This window comes from Geotrypetes seraphini, chromosome 9 (assembly GCF_902459505.1).
Source record: "Geotrypetes seraphini chromosome 9, aGeoSer1.1, whole genome shotgun sequence".
Taxonomy (NCBI): Eukaryota; Metazoa; Chordata; class Amphibia; order Gymnophiona; family Dermophiidae; genus Geotrypetes; species Geotrypetes seraphini.
This window is the reverse complement of record NC_047092.1, coordinates 88836218-88861992: the sequence shown is the minus strand read 5'-3', so window position 1 is coordinate 88861992 and position 25775 is coordinate 88836218. Positions and strand designations below refer to the sequence as shown.

The 25775-nt window shown below is 44.1% G+C and overlaps 1 protein-coding gene across 5 annotated transcripts in view; it reads right to left on the bottom strand.

Annotated features, from left to right (window-relative positions):
* The window catches only part of NUP205 (nucleoporin 205), a 1504202-nt gene that overhangs the window by 820498 nt on the left and 657929 nt on the right, over window positions 1-25775 (bottom strand). For all 5 annotated transcript variants that reach the window (XR_004540594.1, XM_033957880.1, XM_033957883.1 and 2 more), the window contains exon 19: window positions 13424-13544. Coding sequence is in view for 4 of the 5 variants with exons in the window: in XM_033957880.1 (XP_033813771.1) it covers window positions 13424-13544 (121 nt within the window). In the remaining variant the exon portion in view is untranslated. The remainder of the gene's footprint in view (window positions 1-13423; window positions 13545-25775) is intronic.

Below are 25775 nucleotides of genomic sequence, written 5' to 3'. Positions count from 1 at the left end.
ACAGGAGATCGTGGACGACCCTCGAGGGGAGGAATGCAGGCCTAGTGCCTAACCCTCGGCAAGCCCAAAACCCTCTCTGAGCATAAGAGTGAAGGAACACTTGGCCTATTTCCTCGGTAAGCGGAGACTCGGCCTAGCCCTTCGGGTAGGCGGTGCCAGGATCGTGACATCCAGTCAGTCTTAAATCAGCTAGGAACATCTGTAGAGGATAAGAACAAGAGAGAGAGGAATGGGAAACTCCCTGACTAGCAAATCAATTCTGCTCATTTAAACAAATGCAGCAATGCAGGAGAAAAGTCGGGAGGAAGGAGAAGGAGCAGAAAAGTGAGAGAGGAGTAAGAGGGGAAAGAACAAGGCAGGCAGAGAAAGCAGGCGAGAGTGAGGGGCAGCGGTAAGAGGTAGCTCCGCCCACCCCTCCAACGTCAGTAAAACACCAATCCGGAGCTCCCCCTTAAAAGGGGAGGGGTGAACTGAACAGCTGAGCCCAGAGAGCAAAGCAGGCATGAGAAAAGTCGGGAGGCAGAAGGAGCAGAAAAGTGACAGAGGAGTAAGAGGGGAAAGAACAAGGCAGGCATAGAAGGCAGGTGAGAGTGAGGGGCAGCTGCAAGAGGTAGCTCCACCCACCTTTCTGACATCAGCAAAACACTGATCTGGAGCTCCCCATTAAAAGGGGACAGGCCAATGGCGCTCAGCCATTCAGCGAGCGTCGAAGGCGAGCGTTAAAGGCACTCGCCTTAGCGAGAGTGCCTTTGCGAAGGGCCTTAACAAGGGACGATTCACTGCAAAGAAGAAACATTAGGGAAGGACACCTACACAGGCAAGTACCACAAGGGAAACAGGATAGACAAGCTAAAGAACCACAGCAGACACAGAGGACAACCAAAGCAGACACAGAGGACAAACAGGCAACAAGAAAGCAAGGGTAGCAGGTGAGGGACCTCACAATCACACCTAGGACAATACATGAGGAAACAGGGAGAAGCCACTTCAGACAGCAGACAGCAATGGAAGCAGCAGACAGAAGCAGGATGTTGAGCTACCCAGTTTTCTCCACCGTATGCTATATGGGAGGCTGTCTTCTGTATGCACTCGATGCAAGAAACTGGAAGGCCTGAAGAAACAAGTTAGACTCCTGGAAGGAAGAATACTGAAACTAGAAGCACTTCGAGCAGTGGAGGAGGAGGAGGACAGAGAGGCAGAAAAATTCAAGACAGAGGAAACCATTGAGGAAGAAGTACGGGAGTTAGAGAAGTTCATCAAGGAGGCATACAGAGAGGCCGTGGAAAATCACCAGCAACAGTGGAACTATCAAGATACACCTACAGTAACTGAGGACCACCACAAGGAAGAAATGGATGACACAGCAGCGATACCTGGAAACAGCAGAGGGAACCCACAGGAAGACGAGTCCGGTGCAAACCAATGTCAGGATTAGGGAAGATGGAAGTGCACAGACCTACGGCTGAAGAGACAGACACACAACAGGGACACGGACCTGCGGCAGGAAAGACAAGAGAAGATAGAGGACAGCGATCGTCGTGGGGGATTCCATCATCAGTCAAGTCGACAGCCACATAGCGGGATGGAAGACAGGATAGGCTGGTGTCCTGCCTACCGGGAGCCAAGATAGAAGATATAGTGAGCCGCATCGACAGGTCATCGACAACATGGAAGAGGAAAATACAGCGGTGGTGATCCATGTGGGAACAAACAACATGAGCAATAGGAACTACAGCAGGGAAGTACTGAAGGACCAGTTCCGGATATTAGGAGAGAAGCTGAAGACCAGAATGCCGAGGGAAGCTTTCTTGGAGATACTGCTGGTACCCAGGGCCAATGAGAAGAGGTAGATGAAGCTGCAAGCAGTCAACACGTGGATGAGGCGCTGGTATGAGGAAGGATTCCACTTTGTGCGCAACTGGACGATGTTCTGGGGGAAGAGCAAGCTATACAGGAACGATGGCCTCCACCTCAGCAGAGACGGATTGAGGCTACCTGCAAGCAATATCAAGCGAGAAATTGAGAAATTTTTAAACTAGGAAGAAGGGGAAAACCAGCAGTCAACCAAGAGTCAATGGTTTGAGAACAGGTATACCCAGAGGATACTGTTCGGGAAGATTGCGGGGAAGACTAAGCGGATCATAGGCAAGGCAGAAATCCTGATGGATCGAAAGTGAAACAAGAGGGGAGGAAATGAAAGAAAGTAACAGGCCGCTAACTCAAGTGTATGTACACAAACGCAAGGAACATAAGGGATAAGATGGGAGAATTGGAAGCTATGGCACGAAAAGATAACCTTGACATCAATGGCATCACGGATAACATGGTGAAACGAGGAAAGAATCTGGGACACTGTGCTACCAGGATACAAGCTCTACTGCAGAGACAGAGTGGGTCAAAAAGATGGAGGTATTGCCCTATACATCACAGAGGTAATTCAGTCTACTGGAGAGAACACGCCGGAAATGAAAAATAAGGTAGAGTCTCTATGGGCCAAAATTCCGGGAACAAATGGAACAGAAACGAAGATTGGCATCTGCTACTGACCCCCAGGGCAGTCCAAAGAAACTGATAGCGAAATGACGGATGAGATTAAATGCAACTGCAAGAGAGGCAATGCAGTTATCATGGGTAACTTCAACAATCCGGGAATAAACTGGAAACTAGGCACCTCCGCCTGCGCTAGGGAGACCAAGTTACTGGATGCTGTAGGCGATTGCTTCCTGGAACAACTTGTCAAGGAAAATATGAGAGGAAATGCAATTCTGGACTTAATTCTAAATGGACTACGAGGACCGGTGCAAAGTGTAGAAGTAAAAGGGATGCTGGGAAGCAGTGATCACAATATGATCCGCTTCAACCTGGACACAGAGGCAAAACATCAATCCAGAATGATGGCCACGGCACTGAACTACCGAAAAGGGAATTATGAAGGGATGAGACTCATGAAGTGGAAGAAGATAAAGAAGAGTATAAACACTGTAAAAACGCTAGAGCAAGCATAGTCCCTTTTTAAGGACACAGTCACTGTGGCGCAAAATCTATATATACCGCATATCAAACAAGGGATCCAAGAGGAAAAAGAACAAGGAACAGGCGTGGCTCACTGTAGCGGTGATAGAAATGATCAGAGACAAGAAGACTTCTTTTAAGGAATGGAAAAGGTCAAAAATGGACGAAAACGGGAAAAATCACAAACATCAAAGAAGGTGCCATAAGGTGGTGAAAGGGACCGAAAGAGACTACGAGGAAAAAATATCCAACGAGGTGAAAAACTTGAAGCCGTTCTTTCAATATATTAATGGAAATGACCCGCGAAGGAAGCGGTGGGGCCGTTGGATAACCATGGAATAAAGGGAGTGCTAAAGGAGGACAAAGTCATCGCCGACAAACTGAAAACATTTTTTGCATCTGTATTTACCGAAGAGGATATACACAACATACAAAAAGCCAAGAGGCTATATGCAGGAAACAATAACATCTATCAAAACAAGTATCTAGACGGTGTACAATATAAAAAGATTGTAAGGGACAATTAGGACGGTAAATGGGGAGTGGCAAAAACATTAGGAGGAGAATAATTTCAAAATAAGTATTAGATGTTTCAAAGCTTCACATGAATCAAGGAATTAAGAGGCTGAAACTTGAAACAAAGTTAGACAACTTCCTACTGAACCAGAACGTATGCAGGTAAGGCTAGACTCAGGGCCCTGATCTTTGACCTAAGGGCCACCGCTGGAGCGGACTGCTGGGCACGATGGACCACTGGTTTGACCCAGAAACGGCAATTCTTATGTAAAACAAAATAAAAGGTAATAAAACAGTGAAATCCTGAACGACAAAACAGTGCTAAAGGGAGACACTGTCTGCACAGACAGAGGGGGACGCCTAAACTAGGGAACCCCCTCCCCAATGAAGAGCTAAACCCAGTTTGATGGCACTCTTATCAGAAACCCAGCTTACCTAAAATTGTAATGCAGACAATCAGCAAATCAGCGAGTCTAGGGCCGGTTCCAGAAATAAAGTGAGGATTTACAAGAAAGAAAATTCGCAAAGGTAAGAACCAAGTTTTCGTTCTTGTACAATCCCACTTTGATCTGGGACCAGTGGGACATAACAGAGCAGTCCCGAAAACTCAGGATGGGGCTGATGAGCCTACTGCCAACCCAGAGGACTCAACAGTAATATCCGGCTTGGTCGCCACATCGATTCTACAAAATTTGAAAGTATGCAAATTTCATGCAGAGAGACAGCTGAGGACTCTGCCCAAAAGGAGAAACTCCTCTGATCAAAGGAGCCCACACCCCTAGAGAGGATCCTTCCCGGCCAATACATAAGTTGCGGAAATGGCCATGTGAAGCCACCTGTAAATGGTAGCCTTAAAGGCTGGCCTACCTTTGCGGGCAAAACTTGTCAGACTAAACAGGTGGTCAAAGAGGCCAAACTTGTTGGTGCCTTCACATACCGCAACAGAAGCCTGCATGTGACTAAGGTCCACAACACCCGACCCTGCTCCCTCGATCCAGAGGAAGCCAAAAGCAGGAAGCTAGACTTGCTGAATTACATGGAAATCGGAAACCACTTTCGGAAGAAAAGAAGAGACAATACACAACATCACTGTGGAATTCGTGAAACACAGAAAGTGATCACTGCAGAAAAGAGCCTGAAGCCCTGAAACTCTCCAGGCTGAAGTAACAGCCACAAGGAAGACCTGCCTTTATCGAGATATCTAGCAGAGATGCCTTCTCAAGATGCTCATACGAGGGATTAGCTAAAGAGCAAATAACTACATTAAGGTTCTAGGTCAGACAGGGAAGGTGCAAGGGAAAGTCTTAGATGTAACACACCCCAAAGCAAATGACCCACATCCAGATAAAGTGCCATGGAACCCCTTAGGGAAGGAGGGCCCATCCACGATAGACCAGTAAGCTGAACCCAGAACAAAGCTACTGCTATACCATTCTGCAGGCCTTCCTGCAGAAACTCCAGGACTCAAGAAATCACTGGAAGAGAAGGGTCAACCTGTCTCAGGGCGTACCAAGACTGGGAACACCTCCAAGCCTCCGCCTAGTCCACCACTGTGGACTTCCATTTGCAGTGAAGCAACCCGACAATCTCTGCCAAATAATAGCCCTGGCCAGTCAAGGCCACGCGCACAAGAGCCATGCCAGACCGAAGCAGTCCAGATCCTGAGTCGTAATCGGACCCTGTTTGAGGAGGCGAGAATGACAAGGCAACAGGAGCCCCGATCCTGCTGAAGCCGAACCAAGACGGCATACCACAGCCACCTCTGACCATCGGTGACCCCAGAATCACCGGACCCTTGTGGTCTGTTATCTGCCTCAACAGACGCCCTATCATGGGCCATGGATGAAAAAGAAAGAAAATCCTCTCTGGGCCAGGATTAAACCAGAGCATCCAAGCCTTCGCTGCCAGCCTCTCGACGACTAATGAAGAACCAATTGACCTTTTTAGTTGGCTGCAGTTGCTATGAGGTCGAAACATGGGGAACCTCCACTGATCCACTATGCCATCGAATCTGCTTTGAGAGTCGAGTCCAGAGTCTGATGACAGAGAAAGTCTGCTTGAACATTGTCCACTCCTATTACATGTGCGGCAGACAGAGCCACAAGACACCTCTCCTCCCACTAAAGAGCAGCTGAGCCTCCCCGCTCAGAGAGGGACTCTTCGAGCCCCCCTGACAATTGACGTAAGCCATGGCATTATCCGAGAACACACGGACGGAGAAGATGGAGATGACCCTCGAAGTGGAAAAGGGCCAGCTGAATCGCCCGCAGCTCCAGGAGATTGATCAAGAACATGCGCTTTGATGGCGTCCACTGGCCCTGAACTGGGACAGTCATACACACTGCTCCCCAGCTATTTACTCCTGCCTCCAATGACAGCAACACCCAATCCGGAGTGGAAGGCCAATGGACAGCAAGAGCGGGCGCAATTGCCATGCTAGGCAATTGAATACCACCGCAAAAAAGGGCAGAGGTGCATGTAACGAGTTCCGCTATGAATTCCAGTGTGAAAGCAGAACCTCCTACAGACGGGCTTTGGCACATGGGGCCACATCAATTGTTGTCATCATGTACTCCAGAACCAGGAAATATTGCTAAGCTGCCAGGATACCTGACGGGATACGGGTAGAAACACACAGTTCTAATCCATGTGAAATTGAACTTTAAGGTACTCCAAGTCCTGGGTGGGCTCGAAGTGACGCTTCATGAAATTGATCCTCCAGCCCAGACTTTGCAACAATAGCACCACCTGACAGACGCCCCTTGAACAGCAAGGGAGCTCTGGACAACCAGTCGTCCAGGGACAGGCAAACGAGGACATCCAGGGCGCGAAGATGGGGCGCCACCACCATCACTTTGGTGAAGATCGAAGGTACTGTCGCCAATCCAAAGAGCAGTGTGGGAAACTGGAAATGTTTCCTCAGAACATGGAACTGCAGATACTTCCATTGGTCCAGGAAAATGTGAATGAGATCCAGGAAGGCTAGAAAATCCATCAACGCGATCACTGCACGCACCATCTCCATGCGGAATCAAAGAACCTTCTGGGCTGCTTTGACTGCCTTGAGGTCCAGATTTGGGCACCAATTGTCAGATCCAATCTTTGGAACGATGAATATATAGAGCAGGGGTGCCCAAAAGGTGGATCGCGATTGACCAGTAGATCGCAAAGGCAACGCGAGTCGATCACGGAGCCCATCCTGGGCTCTGTGATATACTTGTGTTGCCTTCGCGTTCTACCTGCTTCTCAGCGCAGTAAATAGGACGCAGAAGCGCTGGGCCGACCAACCTTCCCCCATCCCGACATCAATACTGAAGTCAGAGAGGAAGTTCCGGGCCAGCCAATCGCTGCATGGCAGGCCCGGAATTTCCTCTCCATCGTCAGAATTGAAGTTGGGCTGGAAGGCTGGTCGGCCCGGCGCTTCTGCATCTTGTTTACTGCTTTGGGAAGCAGGAAGAGTGCAGAACTTGGTGGAGATGGCTTGGGGGTCTGTTCCCCGATAGTAACATAATAGATGACAGCAGATAAAGACCCGAATGGTCCATCCAATCTGCCCAACCTGATTCAATTAAAAAAATTTTAATTTTTTCTTCTTAGCTATTTCTGGGCAAGTATCCAAAACTCTACCCGGTACTGTGCTTCGGTTCCAACTGCCGAAATCTCCATCAAAACATACTTCAGCCCATCTACACTCTCCCAGCCATTGAAGCCCTCTCCAGCCCATCCTCCCCCCAAAAGGCCATATACAGACACAGACTGTGCAAGTCTGCCCAGTACTGGCCTTAGTTCAGTCTTTAATATTATTTTCTGATTCTAGATCCTCTGTGTTCATCCCACGCTTTTCTAAACTCAGACACTGTTTTCCTCTCTACCACCTCTCTCGGGAGCGCATTCCAGGCATCCACCACCCTCTCCATAAAGTAGAATTTCCAAACATTGCTCTTGAATCTATCATCCCTCAACCTCAAATTATGTCCTCTGGTTATACCATTTTCCTTTCTCTGGAAATGATTTTGTTCTACGTCAATACCCTTCAAGTATTTGAATGTCTGAATCATATCTTCCCTGTCCCTCCTTTCCTCTAGGGTATACATATTCAGGGCTTCTAGTCTCTCCTCATACGTCTTCTGGCGCAAGCCTCCTATCAATTTTGTCGCCCTCTTCTAGACCGCTTCAAGTCTTCTTACGTCCTTCGCCAGATATGGTCTCCAAAACTGAAAACAATACTCCAAGTGGGGCCTCATCAATGACTTGTACAGGGGCATCAACACCTTCTTCCTTCTACTAGCTATGCCTCTCTTTATACAACCTAGCAACCTTCTGGCAGCAGCCACCGCCTTATCGCACTGTTTTTTTGCCTTTACATCTGCAGACACTATCATCCCAAGGTCCCTCTCCCCATCCGTGCATATACGGTTCCTTCCGATTATTAATCCCCAAATGCATTACTCTGTATTTCTTTGCATTGAATTTTACTTGCCAGGCATTAGACCATTCCTCTAACTTTTGCTGATCCTTTTTTATATTTTCCACTCCCTCTTCGTTGTCTAATCTGTTACAAATCTTGGTATCATCTGAAAAAAGGCACACTTTTCCATCTAACCCTTCAGCAATGTCACTCACAAACATATTGAACAGGATCGGCCCCAGTACCGAATCCTGAGGGACTCCACTACTCACCTTTCCTTCCTCCGAGCGACTTCCATTAACCACCACTCTCTGGCGTCTGTCTAACAGCCAGTTTCTAACCCAGTTTACCACTTTGGGTCCTAACTTCAGCTCTTCAAGTTTGTTCAACAGCCTCCTATGAGGAACCGTATCAAAGGCTTTGCTGAAATCTAAGTAAATTGCATCTAGCATATGTCCTCGATCCAGCTCTCCGGTCACCTAATCAAAAAATTCAATCAGGTTCATTTGGCACGAATTACCTTTTGTAAAGCCATGTTGCCTCAGATCCTGTAACCCATTAGATTCAAGGAAGTACACTATCCTTTCTTTCAGCAGCATTTCCATTATTTTTCCAACAACCGAATTGAGGCTCACCGGCCTGTAGTTTCCTGCTTCATCCCTTGACCACTTTTGTGAATAGGCACCACATCCGCTCTCCTCCAATCCCCGGGAACCACTCCCGTCTACAGAGATTTGTTGACTAAGTCTTTAATAGGACACGCCAGAACCTCTCTGAGCTCCCTCAGTATCCTGGGATGGATCCCGTCTGGTCCCATCGCTTTGTCCATCTTCAGTTTTTCAAGTTGCTCATAAACACTCTCCTCTGTGAACGGCGCAGAATCTACTCCATTTTCTCGTGTAACTTTGCCAGACAATCTCAGTCCTTCTACAGGATTTTCTTCTGTGAACACAGAACAGAAATATTTGTTTAGCACATTTGCTTTTTCCTCATCACTCTCCACATATCGGTTCCCAGCATGTTTTATTTTAGCAATTCCATTTTTCATCTAACTCCTTTCACTAATATATCTGAAAAAATTTTTGTCTCCCTTTTAGCCATTTGCTCTTCCGCCTGTGCTTTCGCCAGACATATCTCTCTCTTGGCTTCTTTCAGTTTCACCCTGTAGTACTTTCTGCACTCCTCTTCTTGTGTTTTTTAATATTTCACGAATGCCAACTCTTTCGCCTTTATTTTCTCCGCCACTAGTTTGGAGAATCATATCGGCTTCCTTTTTCTCTTGTTTTTATTTATTTTCTTCACATAAAGGTCTGTAGCCATTTTTATCGCTCCTTTCAGCTTAGGCCACTGTCTTTCCACTTCTCTTATGTCCTCCCATCCTAACAGCTCTTTCTGCAGGTACTCTCCCATTTCATTAAAGTCCGTATGTTTGAAATCTAGGACTTTAAGTATCGTGCGGCCACTCTCCACTTTAGCCGTTATATCAAACCAAACTGTTTGATGATTGCTACTTCCCAGGTGAGCACCAGATGGCGGTGGCGGCTTGGGGGAGGGCAGGGAGAAAGGAAGACGGAGAAAGAAAGGGGGGACAGGGAGACAAAGAAAGAAAGGGGGCATGGAGAGAGAAAGACAGACAGAAAGAAATGGGGCAGGAAGAAAGAAAGGGCAGGGAGAGAGGAAGAAAAAGTTGGGGGAGGGAATAAGGTCTGGAGGAGAGGAAGCTTACAGGAGGCAGAAAGAAGGGAAGAAATAGTGGATGCACACTCAGAAGAAGAAAATGCAACCAGAGACTCTGAAATCACCAGACAAGAAAGGTAGGAAAAATGATTTTATTTTCAATTTAGTGAACAAAATGTGTCCATTTTGAGAATTTATATCTGCTGTCTATATTTTGCACTATGGCTCCCTTTTACTAAACTGCAATAGCGGTTTTTAGCACAGGGAGCCTATGAGCATCGAGAGCAGCGCGGGGCATTTAGGGCAGCTCCCTGCGCTAAAAACCACTATTCGCAGTTTAAGGGAGGGGGTATAGTTGTCTATTTTTATATAGTCGTTACTGAGGTGACATTGCATAAAGTCATCTGCCTTGAACTCTTTGAAAAAAAACCAGAATATAAATGATAATTAACATTTTCTCTGCGTACAATGTGCTTTGTGTTTTTTTAAATTTTATTGTTGGTAGATCATTTTGACATGGTCATTTTAAAAGTAGCTCGCAAGCCCAAAAAGTGTGGGCACTCCTGATATAGAATATCTCCCAGAGCCTAAGTCTCGCTGTGGCATGGGGCGACTGCCACAAGAGCAAAAAATCTGCAGACTGTGTCCTGTACCCAAACCACCTTCTTGGGGTGGCCCACAGGGGAATCCAGAAAATACTCTGAAAGTCAGAAAGGACGGAGAAATTCCAATTTTCAGCCATCTTTGAGAACCTCAAGAACCCAGCGGTCGGAAGTGATGGCTTCCCATTCTGCCTGAAAGTCTGATAACCTCCCCCTAAAGTGCTGAGGAGGAGACATTTCCCTGGCATTAGAACTGTATCATAGTATAAGCTGCCAGCCAATTGTCGCGGACTGCTGATGCCAGGCCCGCTGAAGCATGGTCTGGCATATGAAGAGGAGTGTTGATCTGTATAAGGTCGGAGCACAGATGATAACACTGGAAAGATGAAAATTAGAATGCCCATAACTCCCAGCAGAGCAGGACCTGCTCCCTGGCAATGCCCTGGGTTTACTATCCTGAACACTGGCTACAAGGGCATCCAGTCCTTGGCCAAACAGAAGCTGACCCTTAAAGAGCAACCGGCACAACATAACTTTAGAACAGGAATCCCCCAGACCAGCACCGGATCCAGAACATTCTGCGAGCTGAAACAGAATATGATCTCAGCTTGGCAAAAACTTTCAAGATGTCGTACAAGGCATAAGCCAAGCAATCCAAATCATGAAGCACCAGTATCAGGATCATGGAGCAGCTTGGAAAGACACGCCGGACCACAAAGGAAGAGGCCATTGCCACTTTAACACCAGCTGCAGCTGAAGCAAATAGTTGCTTAAGGATGAAATCCACACATCGGTCTGGGACATTCTTCAGGACCATCCTCCCCCTTCCCCATCGCTGGGGAGAGATGTGCGCTTGTGACCTGCATCACCGAATAATCAACCTTCGGGGAAATAAAGCGCTTGTTAAAGCCATCCACCACGGGATAAAGCCATGCCACGACTCCATGCACATTTCAAGAGACCTATTGGATTATCCCAGAATCTGAATGATGTCAGGATTATCCAGAAAAGAGGCAAACTGTGGCCTCTGGACAATCATGAGGGAACATTCAGCAATGACCAACTGCTCCATCTGCAGCTTCAATTTCTGCAGAGATTCAAATATTAAATCCACAAGGTGCATAAGTTTAAAGAATCTACGTATTGTGGGGTCCTCCCCCAAATCACGGGCTCCACACAGGTCTGGATTATGGAGATCTGCCACATCTATTGCTGTTGCAGTGCCACCTGGCATAAGCAGAAGAATGGAAAGAGTGTCTGGCGCAACTGTGGGCACAGTTGGCTTATTCCCTGGTACATCCGCAGGGAGGCAAGTAGACCCTGGTCTCTTGGAGCAGGGATCCCTATTACCAGCACCAAGGCAGGTGGAAGGGAAACAGGCATAGACTTTTTAACTAAGTATAACCCACAACTCTACAACCTATTGACCACAACAGACTACAAAACCTTCAAGAAAGAAATAAAAACCCTTCTATTCAAAAAAAACATAAAACCGAACACAATCAGGAATGTCCCAAGCATCACCTGCAACTACTACATATGTACCTCCAATATCATGACAACTCAGATGTAATCCTTAGCAACTCAAAGAAATGTATAAACTACTCCCTAAATACTTCTAATCTACGGACAATCCATTTGTAATCCGCCTTGAACTGCAAGGTAATGGCAGAATAGAAATTCCTAATGTAATGTAATGTATGCTTGATAAAGCATATTCACAATTTCCGGTGGAAAACTCTCCTCGGCGGCGGAAGCAGACTTCTGCATGATAGATTTGGAATGCTTGGAAGATATGAGATTTATCGTCGGAGACGCACTTGAGGTTCACCAAAATGTCACCAGCACACTCCCCAGGCCCCCCCCCCCTCCCAATTTCATGGGAGACGAGGCATAAGACACTTGAAGAATCTCCCTGGAGGTCAAAGGCATCACAGGCCGCAGCACATATGAAACATTGCTGAGCAACCGACAGCCATCCACCACAAATGATGCATGAATCCATCACATCCTGCCCTGAGGAGGACATCTATATGGTTTTCTTTTAAAAAATGAAGCTGGCAAGTATGAAAAATAACTTTAAAATCAAATCTGTAAAAATTCAAAATGGTCACTGAAGCCCTGTTTTGACTAAAAATAGCCCAGGAAAACCACAGAGAACCCTTAAAAACTGAGATTTTTGGATTTTAAGGGGGGGGGCATAGGACATGCAGGAAAACCACCTAAAGACCCCTTTAAAGACCCCCAAAATCTCTGATTCAAGCTTTTAGCTTGACCAATTGCCATGTGTTGACAGGAAACTGCAACATTTACTGTGATGAGAGAAACTGCATGCAGAGCTGAAAACAGCTTACAGGGAGATCCCTTTACCTCAGTGAACTGAAAATCTGGATTTCAAGCCTTCTGACTGTCCCACCAGCCTGACCACCGCGGCCGGAGACCTCTACCACCCATGGACACATCATGCTAATGCCTGGCGGAGGAACGCAGTCTAGCTCCTATCTCAGTTGCGCCTCCACGGAACTGCTCAGCCTGCGCTACACCCAACTAGTGGACAAACCTGGGGTGAGCCAGCAACCAAAGGAAAGGTCCCAGAGCTCGATCTGATGTGCAGGCTGCTAGAGGGCTTACTGCTGAGCAGGGAACCCCCAAGAAGCAGATGTTCTCCATCAGTCTGCGATCTCCCGCAGTCAAGGACATTCCCACAGGGAACCTCCACAGCATGAGGGTGAACACGACCAAAAATTACCGAAATTTACCGTAAAATCACAAAAAGAAACACGAGCAAAAAAGATAAGCTCATAAGCATGACCTTTAGGAATTGAAACTGGAGTACACAGGGGCATGCTCAATGGTAAGGTGTGAAGGAAGGGGGTAAAAGTTTCAAAAGTTTTGATGCTTCCTACAGATCCCTGGCAGGAGGAAGGAAATAACCCAATCGTCCTGGAATAAAGTAGAATTGGTACAAGAATGTGACAAGTGCACCTTTAGAGTTGTGCTCCTCAGCAAGTGCTGGACAAATTCCACCTGCTTAGCATACACAGAAGATGCTTATTTCCCTTTGTTTTCTCACTTTTGGATTGACTAACAACTTGTATTTCTGTAGCAATGATCACTTAACTTGTAATTTAAAAGTCCATATATAAAATGTTAGGAAAACCTACTACAAGTTTCATCCTTCCCAATAATTTGTGTAAATTGAGAGTACCTGATCACGAGTGAAGTCTCCCACAAGCTTTATCTGAATGTTGGAATTACAGGAGATGTGGCATAAAATCTTTGCACTTTCAAATGCCAATTCAGGATTACTGCTTCCATGGTACAGATACCTTTAAGAGTAAAATGAAATCTTGTAAATAAATTAATTTAAAAAATCTTTTAGAAAAGTTGCTAAAGACATTAATCAGATTTTAAAACTTATCTTGCACAGTTGTCCTCTACAGTTGTCCAGAAAACCTAAAGTTGGAAAAATTCTGCAAACGCACCTTCGTACCAAACGTTTAGAAAATCAATAAAAATCTACCTCTTTGACAAATTTCTCTGATTCCCACCTCAACCAGATGTTCTTTCAATACACTTCCAGATAAACTTGACTCAACTTAACATGCCAATGTAAATTCGTAAGTTCACTGTAATGTCGCTGTCTAAGAGTCGTAGAAAACTGGAACGCTCTTCCGGAGGCTGTCGTAGGGGAAAACACCCTCCAGGAATTCAAGACACAGTTTAGACGAGCTCCTGTGGAACAGGAACATACGCAGGTAGGGCTCATCTCAGGTAGGGTGCTGGTCTTTGACCTAGGGGCCAGCACGGGAGCGGACTGCTGGGCACGATGCACCACTGGTCTGACCCAGCAGCGGCAATTCTTATGTTCTTATGATCTTATTTATAAAGTCTCTTCCCTTGTAAACCGCTTAGAACTGTTTATGGTATGGCGATATATAAAAATAAAGTTATTATTATTATTCCCATGATTTTGATTATGCTTGATCAGAAAATTTATTTATTTAATTCTTTTTCTATCCTATTGTTTCCAAAGAGCTCAGAGCAGGTTAAACATATATAATAAGATTCACAGGTTACAATTTGCATTAGATTGGCCATAATTTAAGTATAAGTTTATAAGATTTTAACCTAACTTGACACATACTAGGGGGGTCTAAAAGCACAGTTACTTACCGTAACAGTTGTTATCCAGGACAGCAGGCAGCTATTCTCACATATGCGTGATGTCATCCACGGAGCCTGGATGCGGACAGCCTCGCAAGCAGACTTGCTTATAGAAAAGTAGAAGTTTCGAGTCAACCACACCGCACATGCACGAGTGCCTTCCCGCCCAGCGCATGTGCGCTGATAGCTAGCCCAGATAGCTAGCAGAGAAGCCAACCAGGGGAGGTGGGTGGGTTGTGAGAATAGCTGCCTGCTGTCCCTGGATAACAACTGTTACGGTAAGTAACTGTGCTTTATCCCAGGACAATCAGGCAGCCTATTCTCACATATGGGTGACCTCCAAGCTAACCAGAATGGGATGGTGGAAGTGTTGGCAACTTAGGAGAATAAATTTTACATTACATTAGTGATTTCTATTCCGCCAATACCATGCGGTTCAAGGCGGATTACATAAAAGTTTTCAGAAATTACATAAAAGTTTACAGGAATAGCATAAGAGATGTCGTAAGAGTTATATATGAATTACCAAAGAGTTGTCGAGATCTTAAGATGGTAAGTGTTGGGTAAATAGAGGCATTTAGCATTAGTTAGGTAGTTGGGGGCATATTAGAGTATATTACGGGTATAGAGAGGGTAGGTGGGGTTTGGGTAGGAACTGGTCGTGTTAGATAGGTTTTATGTATTTTTTGAAGAGTAGGGTTTTTGTAATACTCTCTGGCCAAAATGGCCATCCCGTCTGGAGAAAAAACCAGACAATAGTGAGAAGTGAATGTATGAACCGAGGACTAGGTAGCAGCTTTGCAAATTTCCTCAATAGGTGTTGATCTTAGGAAAGCCACTGAACCTGCCATTGCTCTGACTTTGTGGGCTGTGACTCGACTCTCTACTGGGCATAGCAGAAAGAGATACAAGCAGCCATCCAGTTGGAGATGATACGCTTAGAGATTGGATGTTCCAACTTGTTTGGATCAAAGGAGACAAAAAGTTGAGGAGCAGTTCTGTGTGGTTTGGTGCGTTCCAAGTAGAAGGCCAAAGCACGTTTACAGTCCAGAGTATGAAAAGCTGATTCTCCAGGATGAGAATGAGGTCTTGGAAAAAACACTGGAAGTACAATGGATTGATTGAGATGGAATTCTGCAACCATTTTAGGTAAGAATTTAGGATGAGTATGCAGGCCCACCCTGTCATGATGGAAAACTGAGAAAGGTGGATCAACAACTAAAGATTGCAGCTCACTGTCCTTTCGAGCAGATGTGAGGGCAATGAGATACACCACTTTCCAAGTGAGGTATTTCAGATGAGCTGTAGACATTGGTTCAAATGGGAGGCTTTATCAATTGAGCAAGAACAACATTGAGGTCCCAAACCACTGGGGGTGGTTTGAGAGGAGGTTTGACATTGAAAAGTCATTTCATAAATTTGGAAACCACCGGATGAGCAGAGAGAAGTTTCCCTTCAATAGGCTGATGGAAAGCAGCAATTGCACTGAGATGGACTCGAATAGATGTAGACTTGAGGCCAGAGGTAGATTAAGTACAAAAGATAATCCAAGACGGAAGATAAGGCGTTCCTTGTTGAGGTTCCTTGTTGAGGTTCCTTGCTGTAAGAAATGCACCACGTAGAATATCTAGTCCATTTTTGCTGGTAGCATTGTCAAATGGAAGCCTCTAAAATATCTCGAACAGGTTGAGAAAACTGAAGAGAAGTTATGTTGAGAGGTACCAAGCCTTAAATTGTAGAGACTGCAGGCTGGGATGAAGTAGAGATCCTTGACTTTGTGTAAGGAGAGACGGAAAAACTGGTAGAAGGTATGGCTCCCTACTGCTGAGTTGAAGTAGAAGAGAGTACCAAGAATTTAGGATGAGTATGGAGGACCACCTATTCATGATGGAAAAGGTAATCAGCAACTAATGCTTGCTGCTCACTGACTCTGCAAGCAGATGTGAGGGCAATAGAAAAACCACTTTCCAAGTAAGATACTTAAGATGAGCCATAGACATTGGTTCAAATGGTGGCTTCATCAATTGAGTAAGAACAACACTGAGATCCCAAGCCACTGGATGCGGATGAGAGGAGATTTGACATTGAAAAGTCCTTTCATAAATCTGGAAACCACCGGATGAAAAGAGGGGGTTTTCCCATCAATAAGCTGATGGAAAGCAGCAATTGCACTGAGATGGACTTGGATCGATGTAGACTTGAGGCCAGAGGTGGATTAGTGCAAAAGATAATCTAGAACAGATGATAAGGAGGAATTTTGAGGTTCTTTATCATGAGAAATGCACCACGTAGAAAATCTACTTCATTTTTTGTGATACCATTGTCTAGTGGCAGGCTTTCTAGAAGCCTCTAAACTGTCTCTTACACGTTGAGAAAACTGAAGAGGAGTTATGTTGAGAGGTACCAAGCTGTCAGGTGTAGAGACTGCAGGTTGGGATGAAGTAGAGATCCTTGACTCTGTGGAAGCAGACGGAAAAACTGGTAGAAGGTACGGCTCCCTGCTGCTTAGTTGAAGTAGAAAGGAGTACCAAGGTTGTCTCGGCCACCGAAGAGCTATCAGAATCATGGTGCCATGATCGTTCTTCAACTTGACAAGAGCCTTGAGAATGAGAGGGAATGGAGGGAATGCATATAGAAAAAGATTTGTCCATTCCAGTAGAAAAGCATCTGCCTCGAGGCGATGAGGAGAATAGATCCTGGAGCAGAACATGGGCAGTTTGTGGTTGTGGGGAGCTGCAAAGAGATCTATCTGAGGCGTTCCCCACTGCAAAAAAATGTGATGAAGAGTCGAGGAATTGAGTGTCCATTCTTGAGGTTGCAGGAGACGATTCAATTTGTCCGCTAAACAGTTGTTTACCCCTTGGATGTAGACAGCTTTGAGGAAGGTGTTGTGGAGGATTGCCCAGTCCCAAACCCTCAAAGCTTCTTGACAAAGGGAGGGAGATCCCGTCTCCCCCTGTTTGTTGACATAGTACATGGCGACTTGGTTGTCCATCCGAATGAGGACTACCTGGTCGTAAAGAAGATGTTGAAAAGCTTTGAGAGCACTGAAGATCGCTCTGAGTTCCAACAGACTGATGTGACACTGACAATCTGTACTGGTCCAGTGGCCTTGAGTACGGAGACCATCGAGATGAGCCCCCCCAAACATAGGTCGAGGAATCTGTTGTGAGGACCTTTTGATGAGGGGGCGTTTGAAACAGCAAGCCCCTGGAGAGATTGGAAGAGAGCATCCACCATCGGAGAGACTGTCTCAACAAAGGAGTGACTGTAATGTGTTGAGAGAGTGGATCGCAAGCCTGCGCCCAATGAGATGCCAGGGTCCACTGAAGAATTCTGAGGTGAAGTCTGGCAAAAAGAGTCATGTGTACTGTGGAGGCCATGTAACTGAGGAGTACCGTCACGTGTCTCGCTGAGATTGAAGAGTGGGGAAGACACTGCATGACAGAGTTGAAGAAGAGCCTCCAGACGTTGTTGAGGAAGGAATGCTCTGAGTTGGATAGTGTCCAGAACAGCTCCAATGAACTGAAGATTCTGAGAGGGCTGAAGTTGGGATTTGGGAAAGTTGATTTTTAATACCAAGCTTTGTAGGAACCACGTAGTCCGTTGGGTCACGTTAATAACCCCCTGAGATGTTGAATTCTTGATGAACCAGTCGTCTAGGTAGCGGAATACCTAAAAACCATGGTTCCTTAGAGCTGCTGCTACCACCACCAGGCACTTGGTGAACACTCTGGGAGATGAAGCCAGGCCAAATGGTAGTACTCTGAATTGGTAATGCAGATTTTCCATCCGAAATCTGAGATATTGACGGGAGGCCGGATGAATGGGAATATGAGTATAAGGTCCCTCCTGTCAGAAACCGCCCACAAACGCTCCTATAGCCACTTCATCCCCCAACTCTGGAACCAACTCCCCCACAAATCAGACTACAAAACTCACTGATGACCTTCCAGGAAGCGGTAAAGACCCTCCACAGTCTACGCCTCACCCCCCTTAAGCCCCCCTCCCCTTTAACCTCTCTCTCCATTTGAAACTTCTACTTAAATTGCTGTACAGTCCATTCTTAACCTGTACTTAAATTACTGTATAGTCCTTGTATTTAAAACACTGTAGAGTCTTTGTATTGTCCAAATGTATTTAAACTACTTTATAGTCTTTGTACTGTCCAAATGTACTCCACTGTGAATGTTTGCTTGTAGACCGTTATGAGCTACTGGGAAGACGGGATAAAAATCTAAATAAAGAAAGCCTCCTTGACATCCAGAGAGCATAAACAGTCGTTCTGATCTAGAAGAGGGTAAAGGGATGCCTGGGATAACATGCAAAATTTTTATTTGACTAAAAATTTGTTGAGAGCCCAAAGAACCAGAATGGGTCACAGATCGCCCGTCTTCTTCGGAATTAGGAAGTAACAGGAGTGAAAACCCCCTGTTCTGCTGTTCCAAAAGAATTGGTTCGATGGCACGGAGTAGAAGCAGAGCTTGAGCTTCCTGAAGAATAAGGGTGGTCTGGGATGGATTGGAAGGATACTCTCTTGGAGGAAGCTCTGGAGGAACCTGAGTGAAATGAAGAGTGTATCATTCCTTGATGATTGACAGCACCCAGAGGTCGGAAGTAATGGTCTCTCATTAGTGATAAAAATGATGGAGACGACCTCCTATGGGGGGAAGAGAGGACAGAGAGAGAACGATGGAGGTTATGCTCTGTTTTAAACAGTCAAAAAGCCTGCGCAGCCTTAGGTGCAGCAGAAGGCTATGGTTTCTGTTGCTTCTGTTGCTGTTGTTTCTTGGGAGGCGCTCGATTGTAAGGAGCCGCCCTCGGAGTATAACGCTTCTGGAAAATTGGAGTAGGGTGTGAAGGTTTCACAGGAGCTGGCTTAGGCTTTGGTCTGACAATGGAAGCAAAAGATTTTTTCATGCTCAGACAATTTCTTGGTGACTGCCTCTATAGATTCATCAAAGAGGTCATTGCCTGCACAAGGGATGTTAGCCAGACAGTCCTGAAGATTAGGGTCCATGTCAATTTTGCAAAGCCAGGCCAAGCGACACATTGCTACAAAGAAAGCAGTGGCCCTGGCTAACAATTCAAAGGCATCAAAGGGGACTGAAGATGCAATCTGAGTTGTGACCGAGTAGCAATAACTTCTTGGAATTCGAAATGCTTCTGTGTATCCAGGAAATTGAGAAATTTGGGAAGGAGATCAATGAGGAACTTGAGATAAGTAACGAAGTTAAAATTATAATTAAGTACTTTGGAGGACATCATAGCATTTTGATAAAGACAACGTCCAAACTTGTCCTTAGTTTTCCCCTCCCTTCCAGGAAGAACATAGACTCTGGAAGGATGAGATCTCTTTAAGGAGGACTCCACAAGAAGGGATTGGTGAGACAACTGTGAATTCTCAAATCCTTTACAAAGTAAAGTTCTATATCTGGAGTCCAATTTGCCTGGAACAGCAGGAATGGTATAAGGAGTCTCCAGGCAGCGTGTGAAAGTCTGAGACAAAAGCTTGTGAAGAGGAAGCTGGAAAGGAAACTTAACGCCAATATCACCGTTCATTCTTGATAGTACCCCTCTAGAATCTGTACCTAAGCTGAAAATTCTCGGAGTAGTGGTTGACGTTGACTTATCATTTCACAGTCACATCAGTGAAATAGTTAAATCTTGATTCCATAGATTACGTCTTATCCGTTCAATTTCCACATTCCTAGATCCTAAATCTGTCAATATATTAATCCATTCTTTGATCATATCTAAAATTGATTACTGTAACTCTCTTTTAATCAATATAACTCAGAAAGAAAAAAGACGACTTCAGATAATTCAAAATACGGCAATAAAACTAATTCACAAAGCGAAAAAATATGATCATGTCAAACCACAAATGATTAAATCACATTGGCTTCCCATCTCCCATCGAATTAACTTTAAAATTATATTTTTAGTATTTAAAATACTAATCTTCAACGAACCACAATTTATGTCAAGAATGATTATCCCATACAACGCCCCACGCTCTCTACGATCATCTTCTTCAAACTTACTAACAATTCCCTCCTTGAAAATCATCGGCACAAGAAGAAATGATATATTTTCCGTTATGGCCCCTAAATTGTGGAATTCTCTGCCAAGTTATATTAGAAATGAAAAAGATCTTTCATCTTTTAAAAATTTTTTAAAAACCTTTTTGTTTCAAGACGCTTTTCATGTGTAATACGGCATATCTTGGACCCCTTACATTTTGTTACAATTATCAGACTCATTAATCTCCTTCCCTCCCCATTGTATTTTTCCTTTTATGTAAATTCCAACAGAAAATGAAATTGTAACTTTTCCCTCCTTTCCTCTTCATTCATGTTTGTCTCTAATTCGATTGCTAAAATGTTAACTGATTCATGTAGTTTGTTCTGTGATTGATTTGTCCAATTGTATGTGTGACCACTATCTAGTGGCTTTTAAATTGTACATCGCTTAGAAAATTTGTATAAGCGATTCATCAAACGTTAATAAAACTTGAAACTTGAAAACTCGAACGAGGAGTTGGTGGTCTGGAAGAGCTGGAAGGTCTGGAACAAGACCTAGACGAATAAGGTTGCTTTTTGGATGGAGACCTATGCCTGGATGGATGTCTCGATGAAGGCCTCGATCGACGATGAGAGTGGTGTGTGGAAGCAGGTCTCGAGGATCGAGGAGACATCACCCTAGAGATGGAAGTAGGCAATGCTACAAGTGAATGGATAGGGATAGAAGCAGTAGATCGAAACTCAGGAGGTTTGATGGGGGAATCTTGAAGCACTCGCAAAGAATCTACTCCTTGCATAGTGCACATAGATGCCAGACCAGACACTTGCAAAGACTCTGCTCCTTGCATAGAGTGTAAAGGTTCAGCTCGAGGCAAAGTCAGATACTCGACCTCGCGGGAGACTGCTGATTGCCCAGGTTGGAATAGTGAAGACAGCGTAGGCCCAAATTTTGCCAGTAACTGGACAAACTGCTGCTCTAACATGGTCTGGAGGGAAGCCGGCAAAGATGGATCCGCATCTGAAACCGGGCCACACGCTGCAGCTATAGGCTCCAAAGTGGCAGTGGAGATGTGCTTCGTCTTAGAAGTCTTGGAAAGTTTGAAGACCACCGCCGGAACCTTCTGCTTAGGCATCTGACCTGAGGAAAGCTCAGGAGAAGAGATAGCAGTTTTACTCGAGGACAGAGACGTCCCAAACGAGGAAGGTCTGATGAGGCTCGAGGTCAGAGTCGTGGAAGCAGGAGGACCCTCGTTGGAAGATGGGACCGAGGCAGTGCTCGAGGTTGAAGGTGTGACTGAACAGTCCATTCCGAACAGTTTCTCCATTAAAATCCGACAACGTTTAAGGGCTCAAGGTTGAAGAATAGCACAGCGCTCGCATGACTTAGGATTATGGTCAGGCCCGAGGCACTTGAGGCACCAACAGTGTGGGTCCGTGAGTGAAATTGTACGCTGGCACTGGTTAAACTTCTTGAAGCCCGTTGCTGGCCGGGACATAAGAGGAAAAACGAAGTCGAAGCCTGCAGACTGTGGCCAAGCGGCCTGCCCCACCAGTCGAACAAAGAAAAATAAAGTCTTTAGGGTTTTTTTGGTTTTTTTTAAACTGAAAGAAAAGAAATAACACAGCGATTTGCGACGAAAACTAACACAAACCGTAGTGAGAAGGCATGAAGAAGAAAAGTTTGGCATAGAGCGTCAAAGACAGACTTCTCAGCTCCACAGAAAACTGAGGAGACTTGCCCTGTGCTGGGCAGGAAGACACTAGCACATGTGTGGTGCGGCTGACTCGAAACTTCTACATTTCCACAAGCAAGTCTGCTTGCGAGGCTGTCCGCATCCGGGCTCCGTGGATGACGTCACCCATATGTGAGAATAGGCTGCCTGCTTATCCTGGGATAATACTAATATACATAAAATAATTATTTAAAATTTTTTGAAGCTCATTCTGGGTTCGCTCAAAGTCACTTATTACAAAAAGATAAATTTTTCTTAAAATTTGCTATTAGTTTTGCTGAATGGAGCAAATTTCTTGGTATTATAGCTATAAATTTTATTTTTTACATTCAGCAATGATATATTGATGAAGACATTTTATGCAAGAAATCTAGCAGTATTTTATTAAATGAACCTTCAATATCTGCACTTTATTGTGGAAAATAACAGAAATTTAACATACTTCGCTAATAGCTAAACACGTATACTTTGATGTAGTCATTTATTTATTTTTATTTAAGCTATATACCACTTATAGCCTAAGTGGTTTACATTCAGATACTCAAGCATTTTTCCCTATCTGTCCCAGTGGGCCCACGCTCTATCTAATGTACCCGGAGCAATGGGGGATTAGGTGACTTGCCCAGGATCACAAGGAGCAGCATGGGATATGAACCCACAACTGCAGAGTGCTGAGGCTATAGCTCTATCCATTGCGCCACACACTAATGGTGTTCCAAACACTCAAGCATTCAATGCCTTCTTGAGATACTCAGGATAAAGCCTGCAATGCTGTTTGACTCCTTGAAACACGGCCTCACTGAGGGGGCAATGAGGTTTTGCTTTATGTAATAGTAGCTTTTAGCAATCCCAGGATGGCCTTTAAAATTTTTTTTTTAATTATTTTCTGATAAAGCACAATCAAATTAATGGGAAAAACTTCAATTTACAGTTTTTTCTAACTTTAGATTTTTCTGGACAACCCTATTGACTTCTGATGAGGCATTAACATTAAGTGCAACATGTCAAGCAAGATCTAAAAGTAGTCATCCTTTAAGACAGTAAACCAATTCCACTTAGAGAAAACATTATCCTCCAAACATTTCTATTGTTTGGAGTCCTAATACTAAAAGTACATGTGTTTTCAGAAAACAATTCTGAAAGAGAATTCCACATGTAAAAAACCATTTTACTTATGTAAACCACCTAACTGAACACTGCCTATCTATATGAAGGTAATAGTACATATGTTGTTTCCACAAAGTGCATACTTTTAGCCAAATTGTTGTGGAGGCCTTCTGAAGGAAGTGTTAGGACAGGGAAGACAAACATCACACACACGAGTATTATAATTCAGCCCACACCTTGGTCAGCAGTTTTTAAGACTCTAACCACTGTGGGCAGAATTAACACTAGATACTCAACGCCGAGAAATGAATACCTGGATTATCCAGATACAGTCATGAGATAAAATCAGGACACCCCATGAAATATTCAGTTCTTTCTTAACAAATGTTCCCATATCAATTCCGGAACTTGGAGCCGTAGCTCCCAGTCCCAGGCATATTTTTGGCTATTTTCAGCTTTTAAATTTATTTCCTCAAAGGTAGAAAGTTTGAAATTTTACTCAACAATGTCTTCTAACAAGCAAACCAAGCCAGAAACAGCTTTCAATACAGGTGGGAAGGCTAAAAGACCAAAAGCAGATCCACCTACACCTACACCTTCCAAGGCTCCTCTGCCTGTGGATGCTCTTGATATGATAGAGCTAATTGAAGAGCTGAGAAATATCAGATCTGTAATGAAAGATAACACAGATCAATTGGCAGCAGTGAAGGAAGACTGGCAAATATGGCACAAAAGTTGGAGATTGTAAACACCAGAATGGAACAGATAGAAACTCGAGTGGAGAAAGTGGAAATGAAGCAGCTGCAGTGTAAAAAAGACCACAAACTTATTTCTTTGATTAATGTAGATGGAAAAATTCTGGCTAAGTTATTCGCTTTACGCTTGGCCAAGGCTCTCCCTTATATTATTGGTATGCACCAAACGGAGTTCGTTGCTCAAAAACATTCTTCAAACACCACCAGACTGGCTTTCCACATGTTAAATTTAACAAAACCCATGGAAGATCCGACCTTCTCTGTATCCTTGGATGTAGAGAAAGCCTTTGATCGTGTGTAGTGGACCTTCATGTATCAAGCAATGGATTATATATTAATAATACTTTTTCAGAACATTTTTGTCTGGAGAGGGGAGTTAGACAAGGGTGTCCGTTATCTCCTTTGCTTTTTGACATTGTACTGGAACCCTTGCTATTGGCTATTCAACAGGCAAGGAAGATACAGGGTATTCCTTATGCAGGGCGGGAATATAAAGTCTCTGCGCATGCAGATGATATTTTGCTTCATTTGAGGAATACTGAAACTTCTATCCCGCATTTACTGGATTTGATTGACCGTTTTGGCAAATTTTTTGACTATAAAGTAAATCTGAGGTTCTTCTACTAAATGTACATTGTCCAAAAGGATTATTTGATACATTCCCTTTTTTTTTAGGGTACAAAATATTTAGATATTTGGATACAAAAAACATTGGAAGAGACAATGAAAGTAAACGAAAAATCTTTATTGCTGAAGGTTACAGAAATGTGTGAGCAATGGAACCCTTTACAGCTGTCTTGGTGGGGGAGAGTTCAAACAGTTATGATGATTTTGCCAGTTCTGATGTGGTTTGCTACCAAATGCAATGTTCTCCCCAGAAATTTTTTCCAGCCAGGTGGCATGAAAAAGTAGCCGGGTGAGGAGGGGTGGGGCAGGGAAATTTGGTAGTGGGAAAAATTAAATGTATACTATTTTTATTAGTTAATTATTATTATTTTCCAATGTTCAATATGACTTCGTTTTTTAAGGTTTGACACTTGTGCCAGAATATTTTTACTAAATTTAATAAGTATCCAATTCTAGAAGTGAATAATTAGATGGTCACCCTCTTTCAAATGGTATAGAGGTTTAAAAAAGGGAAATGTGTTAATGAAGTCATTAGGTTCAATCTAACCATTTATTTCTGCATGAATTTAAACAACTAAAAAAAAAGATAAATATAGCTCATCCAGTCATACAAGAAATGGCTGTACAACACCTCTAATAATGTTCTGATCACTAGGTTCCTTCCTGAGGTCTCACTGAAGATATGAAATAGATGCTATCCCCACTTCCAGACCTCTTCCACATAATTTATGGAGAGGTGTTACTGAGCTTTGAAGGACACCTGTGTGATTGATCTTTATCTGCTTCTTTTTTATTTTGCTATAGTGCAAAGTAAGAGCTAGGACAAAACAGTATAGGTAAAGATGCAGGTAATAATTAGCAATGTATTAAAAATATTTTTTTTTTTTTCTTATAATGTCATTTGAAAGCTGCTTGATGATAATACAACTTAAATTTAATTTTTTATAATGTGTGTGTCTGTGTGTTGGGGGGGACAACACCTACGTCAACAGTAAAGTTAGAATAGGGTCATTAAATCCAATGGTGTACCTAGTATATATGACAGCCAGTGCTAATCATTTTTTAACAACCCCCTCCTCTATATAAAAAAAGATATTTTTAGTAATAATCCATGAGTCACACAATAAGGGTGCATCTAGGAAAAG